Genomic DNA, 23322 nt, shown 5'->3' on the forward strand with positions numbered 1-23322 from the left:
ATATATATATATATATATGGCGTTAACACCCCCTATATCTATATCACCGAAATTGCTCCTGTTTCTACTACTAACCATATATTTCATATAGTTGTTGCTCACCTGGAATCAATATACTACATTCACTTTCTCTCATAGAGGGTTTCCCTCAGCTACCTGGGACCAGTTTCATAATAAAGTACAAAATAATACTATTAGTCTTGTAAATTTATCTTAATTCAATTACACAGATTTGTACAATAGTAACTTGTATTTTAGTATTTTTTAATTCTTGTAAAATCACTAGTAGTCACCCCTATCATGAAAAAAATATGTATTAGTATTATTATCACTCTAGTTTTTACACTTGTAGTATGAATTAATAGTATTAGCTTTCATTGTGAAACAGGGCCCTGGTCATTAGGACATCCAAGGCAGTCCATGTACTCAGTCCTCTTCGGAAAACCACAACTAAGCATAGGCGTCGATATCTATTCCGTGGACAAAATTGTAATTGTATATATCTATTCCTCAAATTTTTTTGACTATACAGATTCTTTTTAGTCAACTCCCTGCAAGTCCGGGCACTCCTATTCCTCATATACGACACCTCATGTCTGCAGCGGCGCCGGTTCGATTCCGGTCAGAATGGATTTTAATTCATGGTGGTCTCACGTAATGAAAGCGCGAACCACTCTGGTTAGAATATGTTGGTTATCCGCAGGATAATTTTTTCCTATGTTATTTATATCAACATATAACAAATGTTAGATACAGTCAGACAGGGTTAAAAATTACATAAATATGTCCTGTTTTAAGACTTAAATACTCTTTTTTGTGCAGACCACCAAGAATATCCTGAGAATTTTGACTTAAGTACTTTAATTTGACAAGATTATCTCTAGTAAGTGGTAGACTGAGCGAGGGACGGAGTTTGAATTCTTATTTGGGCATCAATCTAACACACCACTGGTAAAATAAAACATAATTGTGTCTTGTAAATTACCATAGTAGTAATAATCTAATTATATTATTCTAATTATGAAAAGGAAAAATTAAGAAACTCCATTTAGGATCGAATTTCTTCAACAGTGGGCGTTTCTTGCGTTCAAGAAATCATTGCACACTGTCAACACATTTTTAAAGTGCCCCTTGACATTTGTGGCACAATGATCTTTCAGTAGGTTGAAGTGATAAGGTTCCTTAGAGATTGATCTATTTTCTAAGGCCCTGCTGCAGCAACAGATGAGATAGATTACTTATCAATAGCCCCGGGTGTCATTGAGACAATTTGAATAAATGATGTGGTTAATATCGCGGGTACCAACAGGACCTTGAGTATTTTTTTCTATACTTGAGTATACTTGTTTTAGAATTTCTGGTTTTTGTGTTTGACGCTCTCCAACAAATTTAATTTAAACAAAGAAATAAAAATCCATTCAGCTGAAAAAAAATTCACAACTAATGAAATAGTTTTCAAAAAATTAAAGTTGTAAAAAAAAAATATATATGATGATATTTCATAAATTACTTATGATACTTGTGCACTAGAACAGTGGGTAGGTATCAAATATCATCAAATATGATGATTCGAACTCATTAATACACATACTCAAGATTCACTCACTAAATAGCTGAAACAGAGGTTCTCACTGAGTAAATAATTATGGTTCATTGAAAAGAAGATGGAAACTGGCTTTCATTACTAAATTTCATCTCTTTTAGGCTCTTTAATTAATAAATGAGAAATCATAAAAACTAATCGTAGTTCTATTTCTCCCCCAAAAGTAAAATTCAGAATTATCATTAATGCAAAGATAATGTGTGATTACTATCATGGCATTTCGGTGGCACTATGTTAAGCAAAGACTACAATATAAAACGTAATCATTTTTTATTTTTTTATCATCAGCAATAATCAGGCAAAGTCACAATTGAGGAACCAACTGTGAAATATAAAATATCATTACTAGGAGACAAGGCAAGATACTTTCTGATATTGGTTATGTGAAACGGAAACAATCCAAGATTTTGTCTCAAAAAAAAAAAAAAATCAATAGTAAATTCCTAAGAATTATTTATCAATATAATATATAATAATGTATTAATTAAATTATTTTTAGGAAAAATTCTATCCCTTTTTAAATCTTTATTTTATGAGCTATAACTAGCTCGTCTTCATAATTTGTTATTTCGTATAGTTAAATCCGTTTTCGTATTAAAAATCCTTAATTGATACTCAAATATCATAAAATTAATTTTACATGATCTTCATAGCAACGTTGATTCTGATTCAGCAATAATTATGTAAAGTTCAAAATAGGGTTCCAACTGTGGCATACCCACGACGTATTACTAGGAACAAGCCAGGACAGAATAAGACCTAATAGTTATGATGTGAATGGGCCTGCAATTTTACCTTTATAAAAAAAATCTTAAGAACGATCTATTCTCCTGAACCGTATGATCTCACATTCCATTAAAAAAATATTTATGCAGCTACTCTCTGAAGACCTCAATATAATTACCTACTTCATAAAATATAAAAAAAGAAACATATTGCTTTAGAGAATACGACCTCCATATTGCTTGGAGGGAGTGACGCTAGGAGGTGGGGTCTATTCCTTTTGTGGGCGTGGCATCCAGTACGCAATATTTCAGAGTTGAGAGTTGACAGTTCAGAGTTGCTCCCACACTGTATGTCAGAAATAGCTTGGCAGGGGGATTTAAAAGAATAGTTGAGAGTTACTCAAAACGCGATCACATTTTGTTGTTGATATTGGATTTTTGAATTACTACTAATTATCAGTCACTTTTTTATTGTATGTCACAAAAATATTTTGATTTGTATAAAACTTTATACTTTGATGTTTTCCTTAAAAGAAATTAATTTTTTATAAACTGTTCCTAAAATCCATTAATTGAAAAATTGACCAAGTAATTCAATTTTATATTCACCCCTTACTTTTTGAGAATAGTAAATATATTTTGGGTTCCTTAATATTCACATTGAAATGAGTCAAAACAGTGCAGAGAAAGAAGCACGAGTCTCTAGATAACGTCTTAAAGGATTTTCATTAAAGATATACCAAATTATTAGAAATAACATTTAATACAACTTCTATTTTCTTCACATTTGGGATTAAATGAACGGTTTTATAAATAATTACATTAATGTGCGAAATACTTGTTTGTGTTTAAGTGTTGGGTCATGATGGAACAAATGTAAATGGAAGAGAGTACAACAATAAATTTAGTCAAATTTATTCTTGTACTGTCTTGCATATTTTATTTAAACTGACGAGAGTTTTCCAGAAGAGACTTATATTCACATATTACATCCCGAATAAATTCAAAGTTATAAAAATAGAAAAATAGTTTTAGTTAGCGGAAGAAAAACTCATAGTAATCAAAAAGAAATTATAAGCCGTGCTTCGAGTTTTTAACGTCTATCAACAACGCTAAGAATGTAAAAATATAAATAAATAAATAAATAATAGATAATTTAGTCCTGCTTTTAGGCTGTAGTACTCTTATGTGCAGCTTTAAAAAAAAATAGGTTGCACTGAATTCTTTTTTACATTGTTGATCTAGCAATCATTTATGTCATTATATATTGTTTTAAATGGATTTAGATTTGATGATGTTTTGCCTGTATGAAACTTTTAGTAAAAATTATAACTACATATTTTCTAATACATATGAAAATTTAAAATACTAATAATCAGGTATTAGATTTTTATACTTAAGGCCGTACCCATTATGCTTAACCATAAATTCTCAATAGATATAACTTATTAAAAATAGACACGAAGATGGAACTCTATAGTACCCATTACTTATTACAGAAACCTACAAACGGGTTTTGTTACATAAATACTCATGCGATTTGGTAATATTTCTGTTAAGATTCAGCACAATGATAATTTCTTCTTGTGTGTGCTTATGTTTCATTATTATGTCATATTTTCTTTTAATTTCAATCAATACTAATATTTTAAGATTGCTTGCATTTTCAACTATATTTCCATAATAATTAAATTTGATATATAATAAAGCCAAGTTATAATAAATACTTTCGTATATATTATATTATAATACATTGTATATATTAAATCTTCAGATGTGATATTTTTTTAGTCAGTTTATCTTTTTACGATATAAATGAATATCCTTTTTTGAGTTTTGTATTGTTGAGGTTTGGTAAGAGATGAATGTTAACATTGGTTTCTGATTTTTCAGATAGAATTAATTATTAGCTTTCGGCAAGTAATAATTGGAACATTATTAAATTGCTTTCCTTGTATATTGGAAGCTTGAGACAGTGAGGAAAATAATGTTATTGGCATACAGATTTGTATGATGTCTTATGAATAGAAAATATGAAATTGTTCTATGGCAGTAATGAGGGGCTTCTTACCAACTGCTTCGCAAATATGTGAAGCCAAGTTCCAAAAGATGTTTGATTATTCAGTTAAGTAATATATTTCTGTTTCAGCGAGAATACAAATTCCAATGTAAACACACTAGAAAATTAATTTAATTGTTTCAAATTTATCAATATCATATAGCAACTTTTCAGTTTAAAATGATTTGGGCGCCAATATCACTAAATCTACAAATGATAAATTTACACTTATAAATGGAGTAAATAAATGAAATATGTTTGTTGACAAATTTATTGTTACTAATAAATATTTACATATAGTGAACAATGTATTTCATGTATGATCATATAAATTATTGACCAGTTTCTTTTGTTGAGTCAATTACCAGACGAGTGGAGCATGAGCAGCATAAGGGGAGACGATGGTCTTGGAGAGGAGTGGAGCGTGAAGTGGGGCGGCATAGGCTGGGGCAGCGTAGGCGGGGGCAGCGTAGGCGGGAGCAGCGTAGGCGGGGGCGGCGTAGGCTACTTTAGGGGCGACGAGAGCTGGGGCTGCGACATGGGCGGCGTATGGGGTAGCATAGGGGGCAGCATATGGGGCGGCGTATGGCACTGCCAGGGGGGCGGCAATGGCTGGGGCCAGCAGTCCTCTCTTGTCCCTCTGCTCAGCGGCCATGGCGGCTGCTACTACGACAAGGCAAACCTACAAAAGAACAGATTTAATATTTAAAAATATCTATTTAAATCATAATGAAGATAGTAAGTATAATCAAAAATAAAAAATTAAAAAAAAAACATTAATAATAAATAATTGATTTATCTTTCCTCCATTTTGAACATACAACAATATTTATTTGAAGGTATTCCAAACATTGAGGTCGTTTGTACCTAAATTACAAATTAATAAAAATGATTTATAAATTTTGATGACATATTAATTTAATTAATCCAGTTCGGTACCATTGCTTTTTTGAATTTGATAATCACTAAAATGTCTTTATAATCGATATCTAACACTGGGCACTTATTTATTTATGAAAAAATTTGGTTTCATATGTTTTATTTTTCTAAGATAAAAGTAATATCTAAGCATTAAGATAATGTTTATAATAATAATAATAAAAAAGTGAATATAAATCATTCAAAAAACAAAATAGACTAATGACACATATTCACGTGAGTAACAGGATAAATGAAGATAGTTGATTTTGAAAAACATAAGCCATAACTTCATTCCAAAGTTGATAGTCCCGAACTGTTCTTGGAGTGTTGTTGTGTTCTTAACTAATCATAAACTAGCCTTTGATAAAAAAATAATTAATAAAAGTAATTTTATTTAAACAAAATTTTGAAGCATCAATCACTTCTCAGTAAAAAATTGTTTTAGTGGGTTTTTAATCGTTGAATTAAATTCGAAAATTGTAGCAAATATGATCATCTCGTATCTGTTAAATAATGAATGCCCAACATGTTGGCAATTTTTTCATGCGCGGTTTTAATAATTATTACCAGTTAAACTAATAATTATATAATAAATATATAATAAACTATATAATATAATAAAAAAGCATACTTAAGTACATACTTTATTTTAAAATAAACTTTATTATACTTACAAAGAAGGTTTTCATGTTGAGAAGGTGCTGTTGGCTGTTTCCAAAGACAACTGTGCTTAAGCCCTCAGAGCCGTTGGTATATATAGTCCACCTAAGACCTTGGCCCTCGGGTAGGAAGTAGATCACTTCATTGGACCTTTGTAACCGATTCGGCACATGGGTTGGGTATTAGAATATGACTAAGAATTTATAATAATCTTTCAAGCGATAACATTGAGATTAACAACGTGAAGACAAACAGGAGCGAATCGGTGAAAAACAAAACATAAAAAACTGAAGTTAAAATAAAAAAAAAAACGAAGTTGAAGAGATGCAACAGAAATGTATGAACGAAACAGAATGAATCAGTTCGGCGAATTCAAAAAATCCATACAGGAATTATTCTACTAAAATTGACATATTTTTCGAAAATAACTTTTTTTTTTGGTTCTAGTCATAACTTTTTATGCTTTTCTCAGGAGGGTTAGGTTTAACAGGACTATTATTAACAGGCAGTGTATCCGAACAAAATTTGGAAGAATCCATTTGAATTGCCAAATAAGGTTTTGGACAATTCTTGATGTTTGCCTTCTTTTACATTTAAACGTTTTCTTTTCAATTTTTTTTTCATTTTAAATATTCTTAAAATGTCATATTTATCTAATATCAAGCGGAAAAAAATACCTTTGCTAAGTAAAATGTCCAGAGCCTACTCTAATTTACTTTCCACATAAAATGTGCATTATTTGACCTCCAGTTGTTCATCTGGTAACAAAATATTTTATTCCAGGTGAATACAATTTTATAAGAAAGTAGTGCTAGTAGAGAAAAAGTTAAAAGCTTTAAAAAAACCACTGACAACTAGAAGAAAATTCGAATAAAATTGATGAACAATCAAACATTTTCTAGCTTTATGTAACTCAAGATTATGATCAGTTGAATAAGATCAAATAAAAACACTTAGTCTCTACAATAAAGACCTTCCCCTGATGCCGGCATACTAAGTTTGGGGGAATGAGTATAATGTAGGACGTAAGCTGGCAGGAAAAGTGAAGCCAAAAGTAGTGGCCTAGTTTTGGTTTTTTCCCAATACTACTTTTTATGCCATTTTTTATTTTATGCCAGAAAAAAAGAGAGAGGTACGTTATATTCCATCTCTACTAACAAATGCTTTTGGTGTTAACTTTGTCACCAGGTTACTGGCAGAGGATTGGGGGAAGAGTACGAGCCAATGGTTGCCTTCTGTTTCAGTTTAGATCAGAATGCCGGACAATCCTCTTAATCTCAAAGTAAACCTTAGTTCCGTGGGCGTGTCCGTTTGGCTTCACTTTCACATTGAAGGAGAATAGGATGTCACCTCCAGAGATTCTAATATTAAAGTGGAAATGAGCTTTCGATGATTAATTATGATATAAAATTCTTACTAGGACAAATTCCATAGTCCTATTAGAGGTAGTTTAAGAATTAAACCTGGTGTGCCAAAGGCCAAGGGCTAAACAAAATAAAAAATTTCTGTTAGCAGACATTTCTTGTAACAATGTGACTCTTTATACCAGGTTTTGAGGCATTTGCGATCTCTCTGAACAGAGGATTGGTATAGACCTTCAACAGATAAAAAGCACGACGGCAGAAGGCGCTGGAGTTGTAAAAGCCGATATCGACCGCGTAAGCTACTACCACTGCCGCTGGCACTGAGACCACTGCCGCTGTGAAAATGATTTATTGGTAGCAGTACCGAGAAGTCCTAATCGACTCGATCGAACGATAGATCTTACGCTAAGGTTTCGTCCGATAAGTCCTCTTCCAATCGACTAATTAGGACTTAGTGAGATCTGCACTACAAGGTTTGGCAGAAATCCAGAGAGATGAAAACTGTTGTTCTGTTCTTCTTCGTATGGTCTATAGTACACTTTTGTAGAAGACTACATCTTGGACAGGCTGTGTTTGCAGAAGACCCTTGTCGAAACTTAATCTGCTCCAGTAAAGCTGAACTTTTCGGATAAAAAAAAAGGTAATAGGCATGTGTACGCCTAATAGTTTCTGGGATATAGTTTTCAAAAACGAAAGGTTTGCTTGAGTGGCCTTAAAATGTCAGACTTGGTCCATTTCACTTAGAATAGAATACATATTATACATATTATATACATTAGAATAGAATATAAAATTTTTAATTCTAAGTTTGACCACTTTTGCGCTGCCACCATTAGGCGCTCAACCTTTCAGCGAACAGGTTGGTTTTCATTCTTCTTTTTTGTTTTCTTTCCCCTTTCTTTATTTTACTCTTTCCCCTTATTTTACTTTTGTCTTATTTTACTCTTTCCCCTTATTTTCTCCACTTTTATCCATTTTCCTTGCCCGCGTTATAAGTTTTGTACACTATACTTATAATTTGCCTCTTTATCATCTATTATTGTTACATATATTTTCTTCCTCTCAATTTTCATTTTCTTTTCATATTTAAATTTTAAATTAATAATAACTAATATGTTCATACTTCTTTGCATTATATAACTTTAATTTTATTTCATTTCCTTAAGTAAGTTAGTGTACCCGCTTTTTCAATTACTTATGTCTACATTTTATTTCCCGCTTCTCTCATCACTTCATTTTATTAATTCTATTTTGTAAAACCATTCATTGTATGTGTAAAATTATTCTGTTTATACTTTCTTTTTATATTTTTTTATTTTTCTATACTTACTGTGGTTGTTATCTTGTTTTGTTTTTAGCCATGAAGAAGGCTAGAAACTCTAGCCGAAACGTCGGCACATTAAAATAAGTTAATCATACTTATTTGTGTTTCATTGACCGCACTCTCCAACCATCTTCTCCTCATTTCTCATCCATGGTCAACTATCTCTCATAATTAGAATAGAATACATTTTTGTAATTCACTATCAAAACTTCTCTACTGCAATTAGTATCATATTTTTTTAGCCCTCTGGAGCTGAGCCGCCTGTTATTCTTCGGAAAGTTGGCATGCAGGTAATTGCAAATGGCTAATGCAGGATGTGGTTGGAGTGAGCCTCAATTAAGATTTATTGTTATAATTGGACATCTATTCATAATAGGGCTAATAAGTTAATATATATATATATTTACATTTTCACAATAATATAAACTATTTAATGCAATTAAACTTATATATCATGGCAATTGCTTAAAAATACACAGCTGATAACTACACCATTTATGAGTACTCAGTTTAGTAACTAACTATACATCACAACTCTTTCGGTGCCAATTAAATGCATTTTGTAAGCAACCATTTCAAGTATTTTAAAAAGTGATGGGATTTTTTTAAAGAAGAATAATTGCTCTACATCTTTTATTTGAAGATTGGAAAAAATATTTTGGTCATTTACTCCTGCATTGAAATTTTTAACATTGGTGTAAATTTTACTTAAGTTAATTTTTTTTTGTCATTAGGCCAATTACCAGGCATTAGAATCACTGACAGGCTTAGTGAAACTTACATTAGTGTGGTTCCCAGGACATCACTGGTAATGAGAAAGCTGATCAGCTCGGTAGAAACGGGGCCGAGCACCCTTCAATGTGGCCAGAACCATTCTTAGGCATCAGCGTAAAGTAGTATCCTCGTGATTGGGCATGGAACATAGCAGCCAAGGAGTGAAGAGAATGTACAGAGTCAAGACAAGCCAAGATACTAATAACTAGACCCTCCACTTCAAGAACTAGGTGGCTGGTAGACCTAACAGAAATTAACTTCGATTGCTAATAGGAGTTCTAACAGGTCATTGCAGATATAAAATAGATCTTAAGATTTGCGAAAAGAAGATGGCCACGAGACCAGCTAATGTAAAATGTCATTGGAGCGCTACCAATGGGTAGTTTCTCTACACGCCTGTAACACTCCAATTTAACTAGATCAGATTTACTAAATGTATTATAATGTAAAGTTGTAAATAACAATAAATAAATATTAAAAAAAAAAGATTTGCGGAGTACTTCGTGATGAAACTGGTCACACTGTAGACAGGTACCGGAAATTGTACTACATTCTAGCAGCTTCTCTAAGGTATAGGCTTCTTCATAGCTTAAATGAAAGGCCAATTTCAATTTTAAATTCTTTGTATCTGTTTTAAAATTAACTGTGTAATTGACGTTCTCTGATATATAAATTGACTCAAGTATTTTTCTTTTGTACAAATTGTTTTCTTTATGTAAAATTATGGCGTTATCAAAATCAAAATTATGTTGATTTTTGGCTGTATGCTGTACTAGTGCTGTATTATTTGGATCCTTTTCTTTATTTCTTGTATCATTTTTGTGTTGATATATTCTATCCCCCAACATTTGCTTAGTTTCACCTATATAGATTGCTGGACAATTTAAACATGGAATTTTATATATTAATCCCGATTGACTTTTTATTTCAATTTTGTCCTTTACATTGCTATAATACTTTTTAATTTTATTGTTAGGTCATAACATAATGAGTATTCTTCCATATCATAATCTATAAATGACCTCTGGATATCTTCCGATAAACCTTTTATATAATTTAATCCATAATATCTTAATAATTGTTTTACTATTTGTTATTTTATTTTCCATTCTATCTTTGCATTTTTTAAGGTTTATATCCCAAATTTTATAAATTAATTTTCTGTGGTAAAAATTATCCAAAAATATTTTAAATATCATATTTTTCACTCTATTCAGCCTATTAGCATTCGTTATTCTTATAGCCTTGTTAACATAATTATTAATTACATTGAATTTCATCTGAAATGGATGGCAAGAATAATAATTTAATATCAAATTACTACTTGTTTCCTTCTTTGTCCATTCTGTTATTATATCCTTTCCTTGTCGTATTACCATCATATCCAAAAATCTTAGTTTTTGTTCCTTTTCTAATTCCATTGTGAACTGTAATCTGTCATGGTGACTATTTAATTCTTCAAAAAATTTATTTATATCAACTTTTTTCATAATACAAAAAATATCATCAACATATTTAAACAATATTTAGACATTTATTCCTGATTTTGAAATTGAATCAAGTCAAACAGGTAAGTCCGTCCTCTTTGAAACCCATTTTAGTATAGTGTGGCCACTTTTTTTCTGAAATAATTGGCTATTTTTTTTATCATTAGTTGAAAGAAACTTTATAGGGATGTGAGAGAATTCACGGTTAGGCCTGGTCCATCATGTGACATTTCCTTATCATGTGATTATCAACATTATCAGATAACATTTTCTTATCGTGAGATTATCGACATTATCATCTAATTATCAACATTATCATGTGACGTTTCTTTATTATGAAGTTATTAACACTGTCATGTGACATTTGCTCCAGAAAAAACACTTGTAACGCTTGCTATTGTAAGTAATCATAATACATGAATATTTTGGTACTATATTATTTTAATTTTTCTATTTTACTATGGGAAAATTTCAGCAATAAAATCATTTTCCAACCTTGATCGAAACCCAAGAATAAAATAAATATTTCCTTAACTTCCAGAGTTTTTAAGGGGTTTGTAAGCGTTCGTTCGCTAATATTGACAGGATTCCAATCTTTCATCGAGGTTAATAAAAATCCGTGAGACACTTGTGGGATCATTTCCAGGCAAACACATGAGCAGCTTGCTGTATTTGGCCCGCTTTGCTGGACACATGAAGTATATCTCTTCCCAAGGTTAGAGATATGCTTTATTGTTCTCGTTGAGATTTTCTGAAGGCATGATTTTCACTTATTGGGACCAAGGTACACTTTTGGTATAAGGACACGGAATTCTCCTTGTTCGAGAATAACCAAGGGCAGCCACACCTTCGGCATTGTGTTCTTTCCATTATTCACTCTTTTGTGATCTATTCAATAAGTTTGATTAAAAGTATAAGAAGACGTTTGATTGAGCAAATTAATAGGTGTCGTGATTGGAAAATATGTTCCCAATGCAACTTCTACTGGCTACACTTATCAACTTTTTATTTAATTATAATGCTTCGTCAAATAACACTAATTACATTTAAGTTCCAAAGTAGATATAAATATACTCATTCAAAAAAAAAAAACGATTTCAATTAAGAATAACTGAATTGCTAGGAGAAATCAACATGATTAATCATAATAAAAGTCAATTTCGAACTGGAAACTAAACAGTGCTTAGTATAACCACTTAAATAAATAAAAACAATTCAATAACAAATAATTTTGATTAGTTATTTTATAAGATATAATTAAATTATAATAATTGTAAATAATTATAAATAATATTTATAATTACAACCAAAACTACCAAAATTAAAGGTTATAATTAGAGATAAGAGGGACAATCAAATGTAATGAGTTTAGTATTACTATCTTTTATCGTTTCCTTTGAGCTTACCCACCATACACAGTTCACAAGTACATGGCTGGACTTTTACAAAATAGATTCCTTCTAAAACTTATTACCCTTCCCTCAAACTCCAGTGTCATTTCTCTCACATTATGATCTTATCCAGATTTCCTATAACACCCCAAATTCTAAGCTAATTTCTAAGCAAATCCCCTGGCGGAACCTTGACTCTCTAACATCCCGTAAACTTAATCCTTTTCTCGATTCACTTTCCCAATCTCTCGAACCTATTCTTCTTCCCCCATTAATGAAATGGTAGAATGCCTTTCTAGAGATAATGAGAAGAAGAGATGCAGCCAGAAGAGGTTTTAGAAACACTAGAACCTCCGAAGACTACTCCTGCAAATTCTTAAGAACCCACACCTAATCTTTCTATGTCGTGCCAAGGCACGGTTTTTCCGCGGGTTTTATTAATTGCACAATATAACTTGTTGACGAGATTACCAAAGATACGCCTATAACCCAGTATTATTCCAAGTTGAAGTGGGTTTATCCGTCCCTCTGGTGTGGTTTTGCAAAATGGAACTTTTACTAGTGAATTTTTTTTTCTCAGAAAATACAACATATTTTTATTACATTTCAGATTATTTGATATACTATAATATTCCACGAAATTAATAATATATTTCCTCTCACTTACTTACACACACATACGTGTGTGTGTGTACAAATATATATGTATATTTCTAGTCATTTAAGACATACGGAGGGGAGGGGAGGAGGTTATCTAAAGGTAACCAACCTATTGAAATCTGAGACTTCAAGTTATCAATGAATAATCATTCATAATTTATTATTTTATTCATTTACAGCCTTATTTCTCCAGCCGTCCCGGTTCAATTTTGATTTGGGCAGATAGGTTTTTAGTTCATGGCGGTCCCATGGAATGAAAACTCGACCTTCTAGCTCTGGTTAGAGCAATAGAGTCTTAACCTGAAGGATAGCAACCCTCCTCTCTCTTCATGCCAAAACTTCCATTTGAAGTTCCATTTCCAACTGCAGTTCCATTACTGAAAATAATCTCTTGACTGGCAGGATTGAGATGTAATATAATCGTATATAATACATATGTTGTATTACACGTTTTTAGGCAGGGGTATGTCGAAGATTGCGTTGATCAAGGCTTTCTATTAGGTAGGTGAAGTAATTAAAAATGGTCACCGGAAGAAAAAAAAAATTCCTCCAAATAAATCAAGGTAAAACATTTCTAATTTTTAATTTCTTTGAAAAACAGTATAGAGGGTTTCAGACAACGCTAAAAATTAATTTTATCCGACCTATTTTTCTTAGTTTTTAGTAAAGAAAAAACATTTTAATAGAATCTGTAATATTTTTTCTTATTCTCCAAAAAGAGAAAAATCGTTTGGCACATAATAATCATTAAAAATGCATACTGTCTGAGCTACGCACCAAAATGCTTAATAATTTTTTTTTACCGAAAAAATCGGAACAACCTGTAACCTTACCAGAAAAATCCTGAGCATTTTGCAAAAATCTCCACCACAATCGGATGAACGGTATGGCAGTGCATAAAGTACAATCAAACAAATCTTGATTTTTATATATATTTTTTTTTATTTATTGATAGATATTACAATCTGCCACACCTTTGTGGGAAATAGGCAATAGTGAAGAATACTAATACTAAAATAAGAATGAAAAATAAATAAATAAATGAAAAATAAAGTACATAATAATAAATACAATCTCTCTAAAATATATACAAACAGAAGGATAAAGAACATGAACACATTTAAACTATGTGCATGAAAAATAAATAAAATAAAAGAATATCTGTCACATTTACACTCCTAAATACAATATTTAGATAATCGACCTGAGGATCCCTGAGCCCACTCTATCCCTCACGTGTGAGGGGTAGAGCAGAGCTCATATGATTCCAGCGCATCCTAGGTAGTGAGCCAGTGGAGGCTGAGCAAGTGCGCTAAAGCCGCAAACACTCAACTTGAGTGGAGAATCAGATCATTGCCAGAACTCCAATTGTCCATTTTTATTTTACAATTTAAAGTCTCTTGGCCACTGCCGTTTCAACGTTCGAGATGGATTGTAGGGATGGGTGGAATTAGATAAGGATTGAAGCAAAGAATTAGAATGGTTAGAGAGGTATTTTTATATATTAGATTATAGCTTTTTAAAGTTTGAGGCAAAAAGATTAATCACGCCTTCAATTGTGGGATGGGAGTCAAGTAGTTAGACCACATAATGTACATCCTGAAGCACCCAAGTCCAATGAAGCTGGAGGAAATGAGGCGATAGATTAATTCATTCATAGTGAGTAATTAATTAATTATGTAACTAATGGTAATTCATTATTATAGCAAAATATAAGGGAAAGAATAAATAAATATTTTTTTATAATATACATTTATTGCTTTAGAACCATTTTATACTTCTTTCAGTTGGGGTATATATTTCAGAACAACGTATATAGTACTTTTTTCAACTCTAAAGTAAAAGAATATTTCATCACCATCAACTGAGGGCTGGGAGTGCAGATGTTAGAGCTCTTAAACCTGATGTTAGTTCTCCTACTATTTTGGTGGTATACCTGGCAGACCTAAAGATCCTGTTGTACTTTCTAATGCATCTCCTACACCACCTAATAAAGCTCCAACACCTGTTGTAAGACTAGGTACGACTGCGTCTGAGTTTATGTTTGCGTTGACCATTCGTATGGTAAGAACAGATTGCAACAGGAGTACCTATAAAGTACAATCAATTATTAAATTTGATTCAACTTTAGTGAATAATGTTAAAACTACACTCTCATATCAACTGATTGTTTATGAACTCACTGAAATGTTTCTGAACTGATATTTAACACTAATATTTTACTTAGATCAGATTTACTAAATGTATTATAATGTACAGTTGTAAATAGCAATAAATAAATATTAAAAAAACAAAAAAAAACACACTAATATTTAATACTATGAAATGGCAGAACGTTAGTAGTACGACTTGGTGAAGACCTCTCACCTCCAGCCCCCACCAACTGTGGAGCACCTCAGGGCTCAGTACTGGGACCGTTGCTCTTTGTAATCTTCACGGCGTCGATTGTGTCCCTGGAACATGAGGAAGCAGTGGTTGCAGCCTACGCTGATGACATAGGGGTCTACGCCTCTAGCGCCAGGCCTAAACGGGCTCTCGCCCTTGCTCAGGAAGCTTCTGCCACCAGTAGACGCTCTGAAGAAAGATGGCATAAGAGTGAACACAGCTAAGACCGAAGCAATAGTCATGTCATTTCAGAAAGCGAAAAAGAGCTGCCTGCCCCAGAGATTTGTAGTGGACGAACATGGCCGAAAAATCTTCAATTCCATCCTATACCTTGGCGTAACGCTAGACCGTCATCTTACTTTCTCCCATCACGCCAAGGAGAGACTCAAGATAGCCCGTCTTAAATCCTATAGGCTGCACCACCTGCTCACATCTCCTCAACTCTCGCTACGCCTTAAACTGCAGATTTATAAATCCGTTATAAGACCTACATTGCTCCATGGCGCCCCACTTATGAGACACCTCTACAGAACTACAATAACTCGACTACAGGGTTCCAGGGATCTGTCCTCCGTAAGATCGTCCGAGGAACCATGCTCCAGAGGGCCAAAATCAGAGTTATACGTGAAGAGCTCCAACTCCCCACTGTGCCGGAGTATTTAGGTTGACGGCACATCAAATTCTTTGATGGGTTGAAGGCCTGCTGCAACCCACTTTTCAGGGAGATCGCCTCTGCTCCAAGACATGGGAGGTGGCAGAGCACGGTTCCCTTAGTCGACGTCCTCGACGAGGGAAGGCTTTAGACTCTTCAAGTCTGAGGTCTAAATTTTCACCATTCCACCAGTGGAAACGGCCCCTCCCCGTTACAATAATCCACTGGCGTAAGCAACCAAGTTTACATTTTCGTTTATATTCATATGAATTTTAATAATAAAAATTTAGACCATAATATATTTTGAAATAAATCAATTACAAGCCAGAGCTGAGTGTATAGAAGGTTAGTAATAGTGTATTGATATAGTATTAACTTGATTTGTAGTTAAAAGTTTTAAAAATTAACATGATAGTGACAAAATAGGAGTAATTAGACATAAGCTTAGGCAAGTTAATTAATAAATCAACATGATTCCCTATTGTTTCATCGTTTAATTGGGTCATTTCACTGATATTAATAACCTGGGCAGAACAGCCAACAAAAAGATTTTAAATAATTTGATGTGAAGTGTAAATTTATATTTAATTTGGTACGCGTTTGGTCCTAAATCGATTTTTCCTGGGTTCGAATCTGACAGTGGTAGATACTTTATTTTTCACTGTAGCCGTGAGTCAACCCTTTGGGTTAAGGAACCCTCAGGGTCAAACAAGCCTCATAAAGTGAGAATGCTTCTTAATCGGGTAAAAATCTGGCGATCATATGTTATTCTTACTACTAGTAACAGGAATTCTTACAAGGTACTCCACCCCGGACCCTTCACTGGTTGTGGCGGTACAAATTCAATTTTGTTTAAATTATATTATTCTTAGGCGAAGAAGATGGTTGGGGGTGTGGCCAGAATATGACACAAATAAGATGAAAGAACTTATTTAATAGTACTTTAAGAAATATTTTTGAACTCTGAGCCTTACCGCACACACCGCTGAGCTTTCCGATTTCCTACTAGCAGGTGAGCTCTTTGTTTATTCTTTCTTTTACCCCCTTCTTCCTTATTTCCTTCTCTATTATTTTCTCTATTTTCCTTACCCACGATATTAGGTATGTTCACCAAATATTATTATTGTTATGTTTTCAATTCACTCCTTTGTCTAACTTAACTTTATATTTTGTTTCTTTATTCTGATAGTATGGTTACATATTTCATTAGTTATATATATTTTCTTTCTCTTAATTTATTTTTTATTTAATTATTTCTTTCCATTATATTAATTTTTAAATTATTCATATTCCTTTGCATTATATAATTTTAATCTTTATTTCCTTAATTACTTTATTTTTACTAACTTATTCAATTACCTATATATAAATTTTATTTTTATTCTATTTTAGAATGTCATTCTGTTTATATTTTATTTTTTTGTATTCATTGGTTGTTATCTTGTTCTTTGTCCTTAGCCCTGATGAAGGCTAGAAAGTATGGCCGAAACGTTGGCACTATTAAACAAGTTCTAAACCATCTTCTCCACATATAATTATCCATGGTTAATTATCTTCTCATCATTATATTATTATTATATATCTATTATTATTGCCTTAGCTATGAAATATAAATTTCTGGATTCCTAAATAGCTAACTGACTCAAATATGTTTTAAGCTTGATGTTTCTATTTTCTTGAGAAAGAATTGAATTAAACCTCTGAAAACATATTGTTTCACTTGATACGATTTGACATTGAAAATCTTAAGTGAGGCATAGGTAAAATAATATAATGTGCTAAATCATATTGCGCCCTTAGTGTTCCTGTATAAAAAATTCCATGGGATAAACATTGTTTCAAATCATGAAAATTAAAGCTTTAAAAAATGTTTCATTTTTCACTTATATATTGAGCCGGACCGATTGTGCTGATAATTATTTTCTATCTATTGATATAATAAATGAACAATTTAATTAATTAAATATGACATAATAATTTGCAGTATGTTTTTTTTCACTTACGATCCAAAAGAGTTTCATTCTGAAGTACGTTTGAACTGATTTTTTTTCAGTTTTTCGCTGGGTATTTATTGAACTGTGATGTGACCAATCAAGTTAAAGAGTAAAAAAACACAATGTAATCTAAGGTTGATAACTAGTCAATTGGTTAGTGTGTCATACCTCGGCTACCACCCTAGTATTTTTGCAGCTTATGCCAAAACATTTTTTACAGAGATATTTTAATGTGAGATACTTTTTAAAAAACAAAATATATCACGTTCATATTTTAAATTTTAAAAGAAACTTTGCTATAATGTTTTAAAACTAATTGATAATAAAAATATCAAATAAAATGTAAACTAATTAGTCACTGAATTTTACGATTAATAAGAAATTTAATATTCTGTCGTTTAAATTATTTTTTCTAACATAAGAAGATTATTGTAGATCATCAAAAATCGCGATTTAAATCCAGTTAAAATTATCGGCGCGTGGTCTACAATGATGAGAACAATATAATCATTCAATTTTAATTTTTTTATATTTTCCAAAATTTAGATGCCCGATTTTTATCATGCAAATTATATTGGATTAAAATTGATTTAATAATTTGAACCTTTAATCTCTCAACAATCTTGTTTTTTGAATTTTTTTTATAAAACAACAACGTACTGTTTTGGAAGAAAGATTGTAAATTATAATAACACAATCCATCGATGTTATCATGGCTTCCTATGATCTCGTCCTTTTATCCAACCACCTACTTTTATCACCTAATGCACACTTGCGTCTGACCCTAATGTAGCTAATTGTGTTGTCTCTCGCCCTTCAGTGCCTAACTTGTATTTTATGCTAAATTATCATGCAGTGTATTACCCACCAGTGTTAATTCTTTTTTTTTTATTTAATACTTTATTTTCCCCTGAAGATTTGCGCCCTTCATTTCTTCTTTATTCTACAACAGATTAATTCTTTCTTTTAATTATCCCCATGAACCGAAATATATTAGATCTTCTCTGCCCCTATCAATTTGTATGTACTGATTATTATTTATACAGGGTGTAAGAATACGTACAATATTGATATATTTACAATGATAAAAAAAAAATAGAAATGCTAAATTTTGTAAATTTTTATTTTTATTTTACGTAAATAAATTTTCTAGCATAGCTTTGTACATTCCACTGACACTTCATCTTTTAGTAAGATTCTCAACTGTTTACCCACCTTTGTGATTACCTTTCCACTTGTAATTTAATATAAAATATAATGTAAATAAATAGGTGAAAAGGAAAAGGAGTGTTTGCTGAGATGAAAAACAGCTGTCTACAACAAAAGTACAGTTTGGGGAAGATAAAAAATTTGAAAGAGGGTAACAATGATAGGCATTTAAAAAAAAAAATGTAGAAAAAATTTTTAAAAAATTTGAAAGAGGGTAACAATGATAGGCATTTAAAAAAAAATGTAGAAAACATTTTTAAAAAATATTCAGTTCTCAATTCAATAGTTAGTTTTACATTGACTAAGAATCGAAGATCATAGGAGTGTTTATATTCTAAGCACGTAGTTGGATAAATCAGATACATCCCACAGACCTACATTTCTTGGTCTCGAAGAAAGCGTGGTCTGGAGGACATAGTCAACCTTTATTTTAAAATAGTTGCTATTTCTACATCGTGATCTTGATTGTGTGCTCACTTATATTTATTTATTTATTGAAATTTACAACTCTATATATAAAAATAAAATACAAGAAATAAATGTGATAAATGATTCATAACACATGATAATCTTGGAAAGGAACCCTTCCCCCAATGGTGGTACTTCAATCATTGCTTCAAAGATCTCGTGGAGGAATATCAATGATTGTTAATTATGAGAGATTAAGAACTAATGGATTTGAGTGGTTATGCATTTTGGAATGAGAGGTGCATCTATTTCAGGCTAAATCTGCAACGAATGGGATGTTGAGGTCTTTATGGATGAGTTTATTTGTTACGTAGTAAGGAGCATCTAGAATTTTATGGAGGATTTTGGATCATAAGGATTGGATACGGGAGGGATTTTAGGGTTTGGTGAAGCCTCTAAGCTCAATTCCGAATATTACTTAGTTTAATTTATTTAGTTTCTTTAGAAAAAAAAAATATCACAATATTAAGTTACTTACAGTAATTTTAATTATGTTACCTGACTATGAATTTTTTTTATCAAACTTTTCCATGACCTAAATGTTTTGAATCCCCTATATTCAAAACTAGCCCCTTGATGCCATGTCCTGTTATGCTTATTTAAACCTCAACGCTTAAGTAGATATTGGCTATATTGGAACAAAGATGAGAAAATTATCTACACATTTTTTTTTTTAATTATCGAACGTTATGGTTCATGTAAAAACCATCCGGCTGCACGCTCTCTATTCCAAAAAAAAAAAATATATATTCTGTGTGATATTTGTAAAGTTACTACTCATCTTTGAGGACTTAAAAAAAAAAAAAATACAAAGAAAGGAACATGCCACTTCCACTTTAACCTGACCAATTCCGTCATCCTATCTCAATTCTCACAATAATATTTATTTATATAATAAATTTAACGATGAATAGGCTATTTACTAATGATGTCCATTGGTACAGTATTAAGGAGAGAAACTCCCAACCATTTCTAAAATATATTAACATAAATAAACAAAACCATATTTATTTATTTTATGCCGGTTACAAGCTTACCTTCTACGCCACAACCCCTGATGAAGACCTGAAACTCAGGTCGAAACGTCGGTATAAAATAAATAAATATGGTTTTGTTTATTTATGTTGTTCTTTGCTGACCGCACCCCCCGACAAACTTCTCCAATCATTAATCTACGGTCAACTATCTACACCTCATTAAAATATATTAAATATTAATGGACACTGATTGTTGTTATTCTGAAATGTAAATGGAATAGATGATTATTGAATATCAGATTAACATTTGCTAATAGTCAATGTTGTCCCATCCGATACTAAGTGGAAGAATACGCTTTGTGAAAATTAAAATGGAATAGGAAAAAAAAATTAACTAACTATGATGATAACAAAATAAAGGATTCCAGTTTCCATTGTCCTTAACTTTAGGAAGGTAGTTCTAATAGGGCCCACTAACCATTCCATTAGTTATCAATATTTTATTACATTCTATTTCTTTTACTCTTTAACTTGATTGGTCACACCACAGTTCAAAAAATATCTAGAGGAAACTTAAAAAACATAGTTCCAACAATGTTCAATACTTTTTAATCTAAGTGAAAAAAAATCCAATTTATTATGTCATAGTTCATCAATGAAATTGATCTTTTATTTTTTTTTCAGCCAAGACTCACTCCCATTGGAGTCATATTCTGTCTAACCATGGTTGGGGGTCAAAGTTTCTCATTTTGTGGGACGGACACTCAATGAAAAAAGTCAACAACGCCACAGGCCTGATTCGAACCAGCACCGCTAATAGACTTTACAATGGTAAGACTGTGTCTTAACACCAGAGCTACGGGCGGCCCTAATTTTTATGTTAATTGTTTATTATATCAATAGGTAGACAAAAATTATCGGCACAATTGGTCCGTCACAATATATAACTATATATAAGTAAAAATGAACTTTTTTCTTATAAATAAATTTTAAACTACATCTGATTATTAGCCCTAATACAAGACAGTGTCTAATTTGTTTACGGTTAATTTAATATTTTATATTCAATTAGTTTTAAAACATGACAATTGCTAAGTTTTTTTTTACTACGAATTTTAATTTGTTATTAGGCTAATCTTTTATTTTTTAAAAAGTATCCCTATTGTAAGAAAAATGTTTTTGTCTTAGCTGCAAAAACATTACCAAGGTATCCGAGGTATGAACCACTAAGCGTTATCAACCTTAGATTACATTTTTTTTTTTTACTCTTAAACTTGATTGGTCACATCCCAATTCAATAAATACCTAGACGAAACCCTAAAGAACCACAGTTCAAAAAATCTTCAGAATGAAACTCCTTTGGATCGTAAGTAAAAAAAAAAAATTTTTAAATTATTATGCTATTACTTAAATAAGGCATTTGATATGTCAATAAATAACGAAAAATTATTAGAACAATCAGTACACTGTTTTATGAAGAAATATTACGAATTACCATTTCGTTTATTTTTTTTCTCCAGCATAAATACAAAGCTTCCCTTCCTTTGGTTTCATGGAAATTAAAATTAAGAAATGGAACTTTGAAGCTATTTAGTTATTTTTGTTGATTCAAGTATATCCTCTCGTTTAATATAAACTGACCTAGTTAGGCATAGGGACATATTGGGTAGGAAAGTAAGGCATACGCTCATCATCATACTAGAAACATATAACAATAAATATATTAACAAGAATAAAGAAATTCAAAAGTGTAATTATGTGTGTTATGCAGTCATCATGCTGAGCAATAAAGATCATTTCAGTGAATCATAATAAAGAACCAGTTGGGGGTGTGTAATTTTAATATCATCGGTAAAATGAAGATTAATTACTAATTCTGAAGCATTAATCTTAGTCATTAAAATAAGCTGTGGATTAAAGTAAAATTAAATTTTATAATTGATTGTACTTTACAGGTTCTCCTGTTGCAAACTGTTCTCACAATGCGAATGGTCAACGCAATGCCTCAAGGTTTAGCAGCTGTAACTGGAGGTTTAACTCAAGGTATAGGAGGTGTAACTGGAAATTTAGGAGGTGTAACTGGAGGTTTAGGAGGTGTAACTGGAGGTTTAGGAGGTCTAACTGGCGTTTTAGGAGGTGTAACTGGAGGTGTAACTGGAGCTTTAGGAGGACGTTAAAGAGTTACAGTACGGAGTGTAACAAAAAAGATTAATATAACAAAAAGGTATAGGAAGTACATTAAGAGGTCTGACTGGTTGACTCTCATCCAACGATTGAAGGGGTAATAAACTTCATTTGTCTAGGACTTTAAAAAAGTACAATATAAGTCGATCTGAAATTTATACTCCAAACGAAAAATATTATGGTGTAAATTTAATAAATATATATTATGAAAAAAAATGTATCAATCCTTTCTTTTGTTATAATAAAGTATATATTATTAATAAATAACTTTATAATCGGCCGATGCCTCATTACCTCCAGATACATTGCAGGGTTTAAGAAAAGGACAGAAAGCCTACACTTCATTTACCAGGGACTAAAATAGTATGGTATACGTTTAACATATGTAATAGCAATACATATTTATAATATATATACATATTCTTTCCTTTGTATTTTGCTAAAATTTGGTCGGCTTACATCGATTTATTAAAGGTTTGAGTTTC

General features: G+C 31.7%; 2 protein-coding genes across 2 annotated transcripts; one reads left to right on the forward strand and one right to left on the reverse strand.

Moving 5' to 3' along the window:
* Positions 1-4640: 4640 nt before the first annotated feature.
* On the reverse strand, positions 4641-6051 carry LOC106677038 (cuticle protein 16.5). Its single transcript, XM_014414712.3, has 2 exons — positions 5983-6051; positions 4641-5069 (listed from the first exon to the last, which is right to left on the reverse strand). Exons 1-2 carry the CDS (start codon positions 5995-5997, stop codon positions 4749-4751), a joined length of 336 nt encoding a protein of 111 aa, XP_014270198.2. The 5' UTR covers positions 5998-6051; the 3' UTR covers positions 4641-4748.
* A 15944-nt stretch (positions 6052-21995) lies between these two features.
* LOC106677026 (harpin HrpN-like) lies at positions 21996-22987 on the forward strand. Its single transcript, XM_014414699.1, has 2 exons — positions 21996-22019; positions 22609-22987. The coding sequence occupies exons 1-2, from the start codon at positions 22002-22004 to the stop codon at positions 22828-22830; spliced, it is 240 nt and encodes a 79-aa protein (XP_014270185.1). The 5' UTR covers positions 21996-22001; the 3' UTR covers positions 22831-22987.
* Positions 22988-23322: the final 335 nt, after the last annotated feature.

This window comes from Halyomorpha halys, unplaced genomic scaffold (assembly GCF_000696795.3).
Source record: "Halyomorpha halys isolate HHAL.00 unplaced genomic scaffold, Hhal_1.1 Scaffold84.1, whole genome shotgun sequence".
NCBI classification, from domain to species: Eukaryota; Metazoa; Arthropoda; class Insecta; order Hemiptera; family Pentatomidae; genus Halyomorpha; species Halyomorpha halys.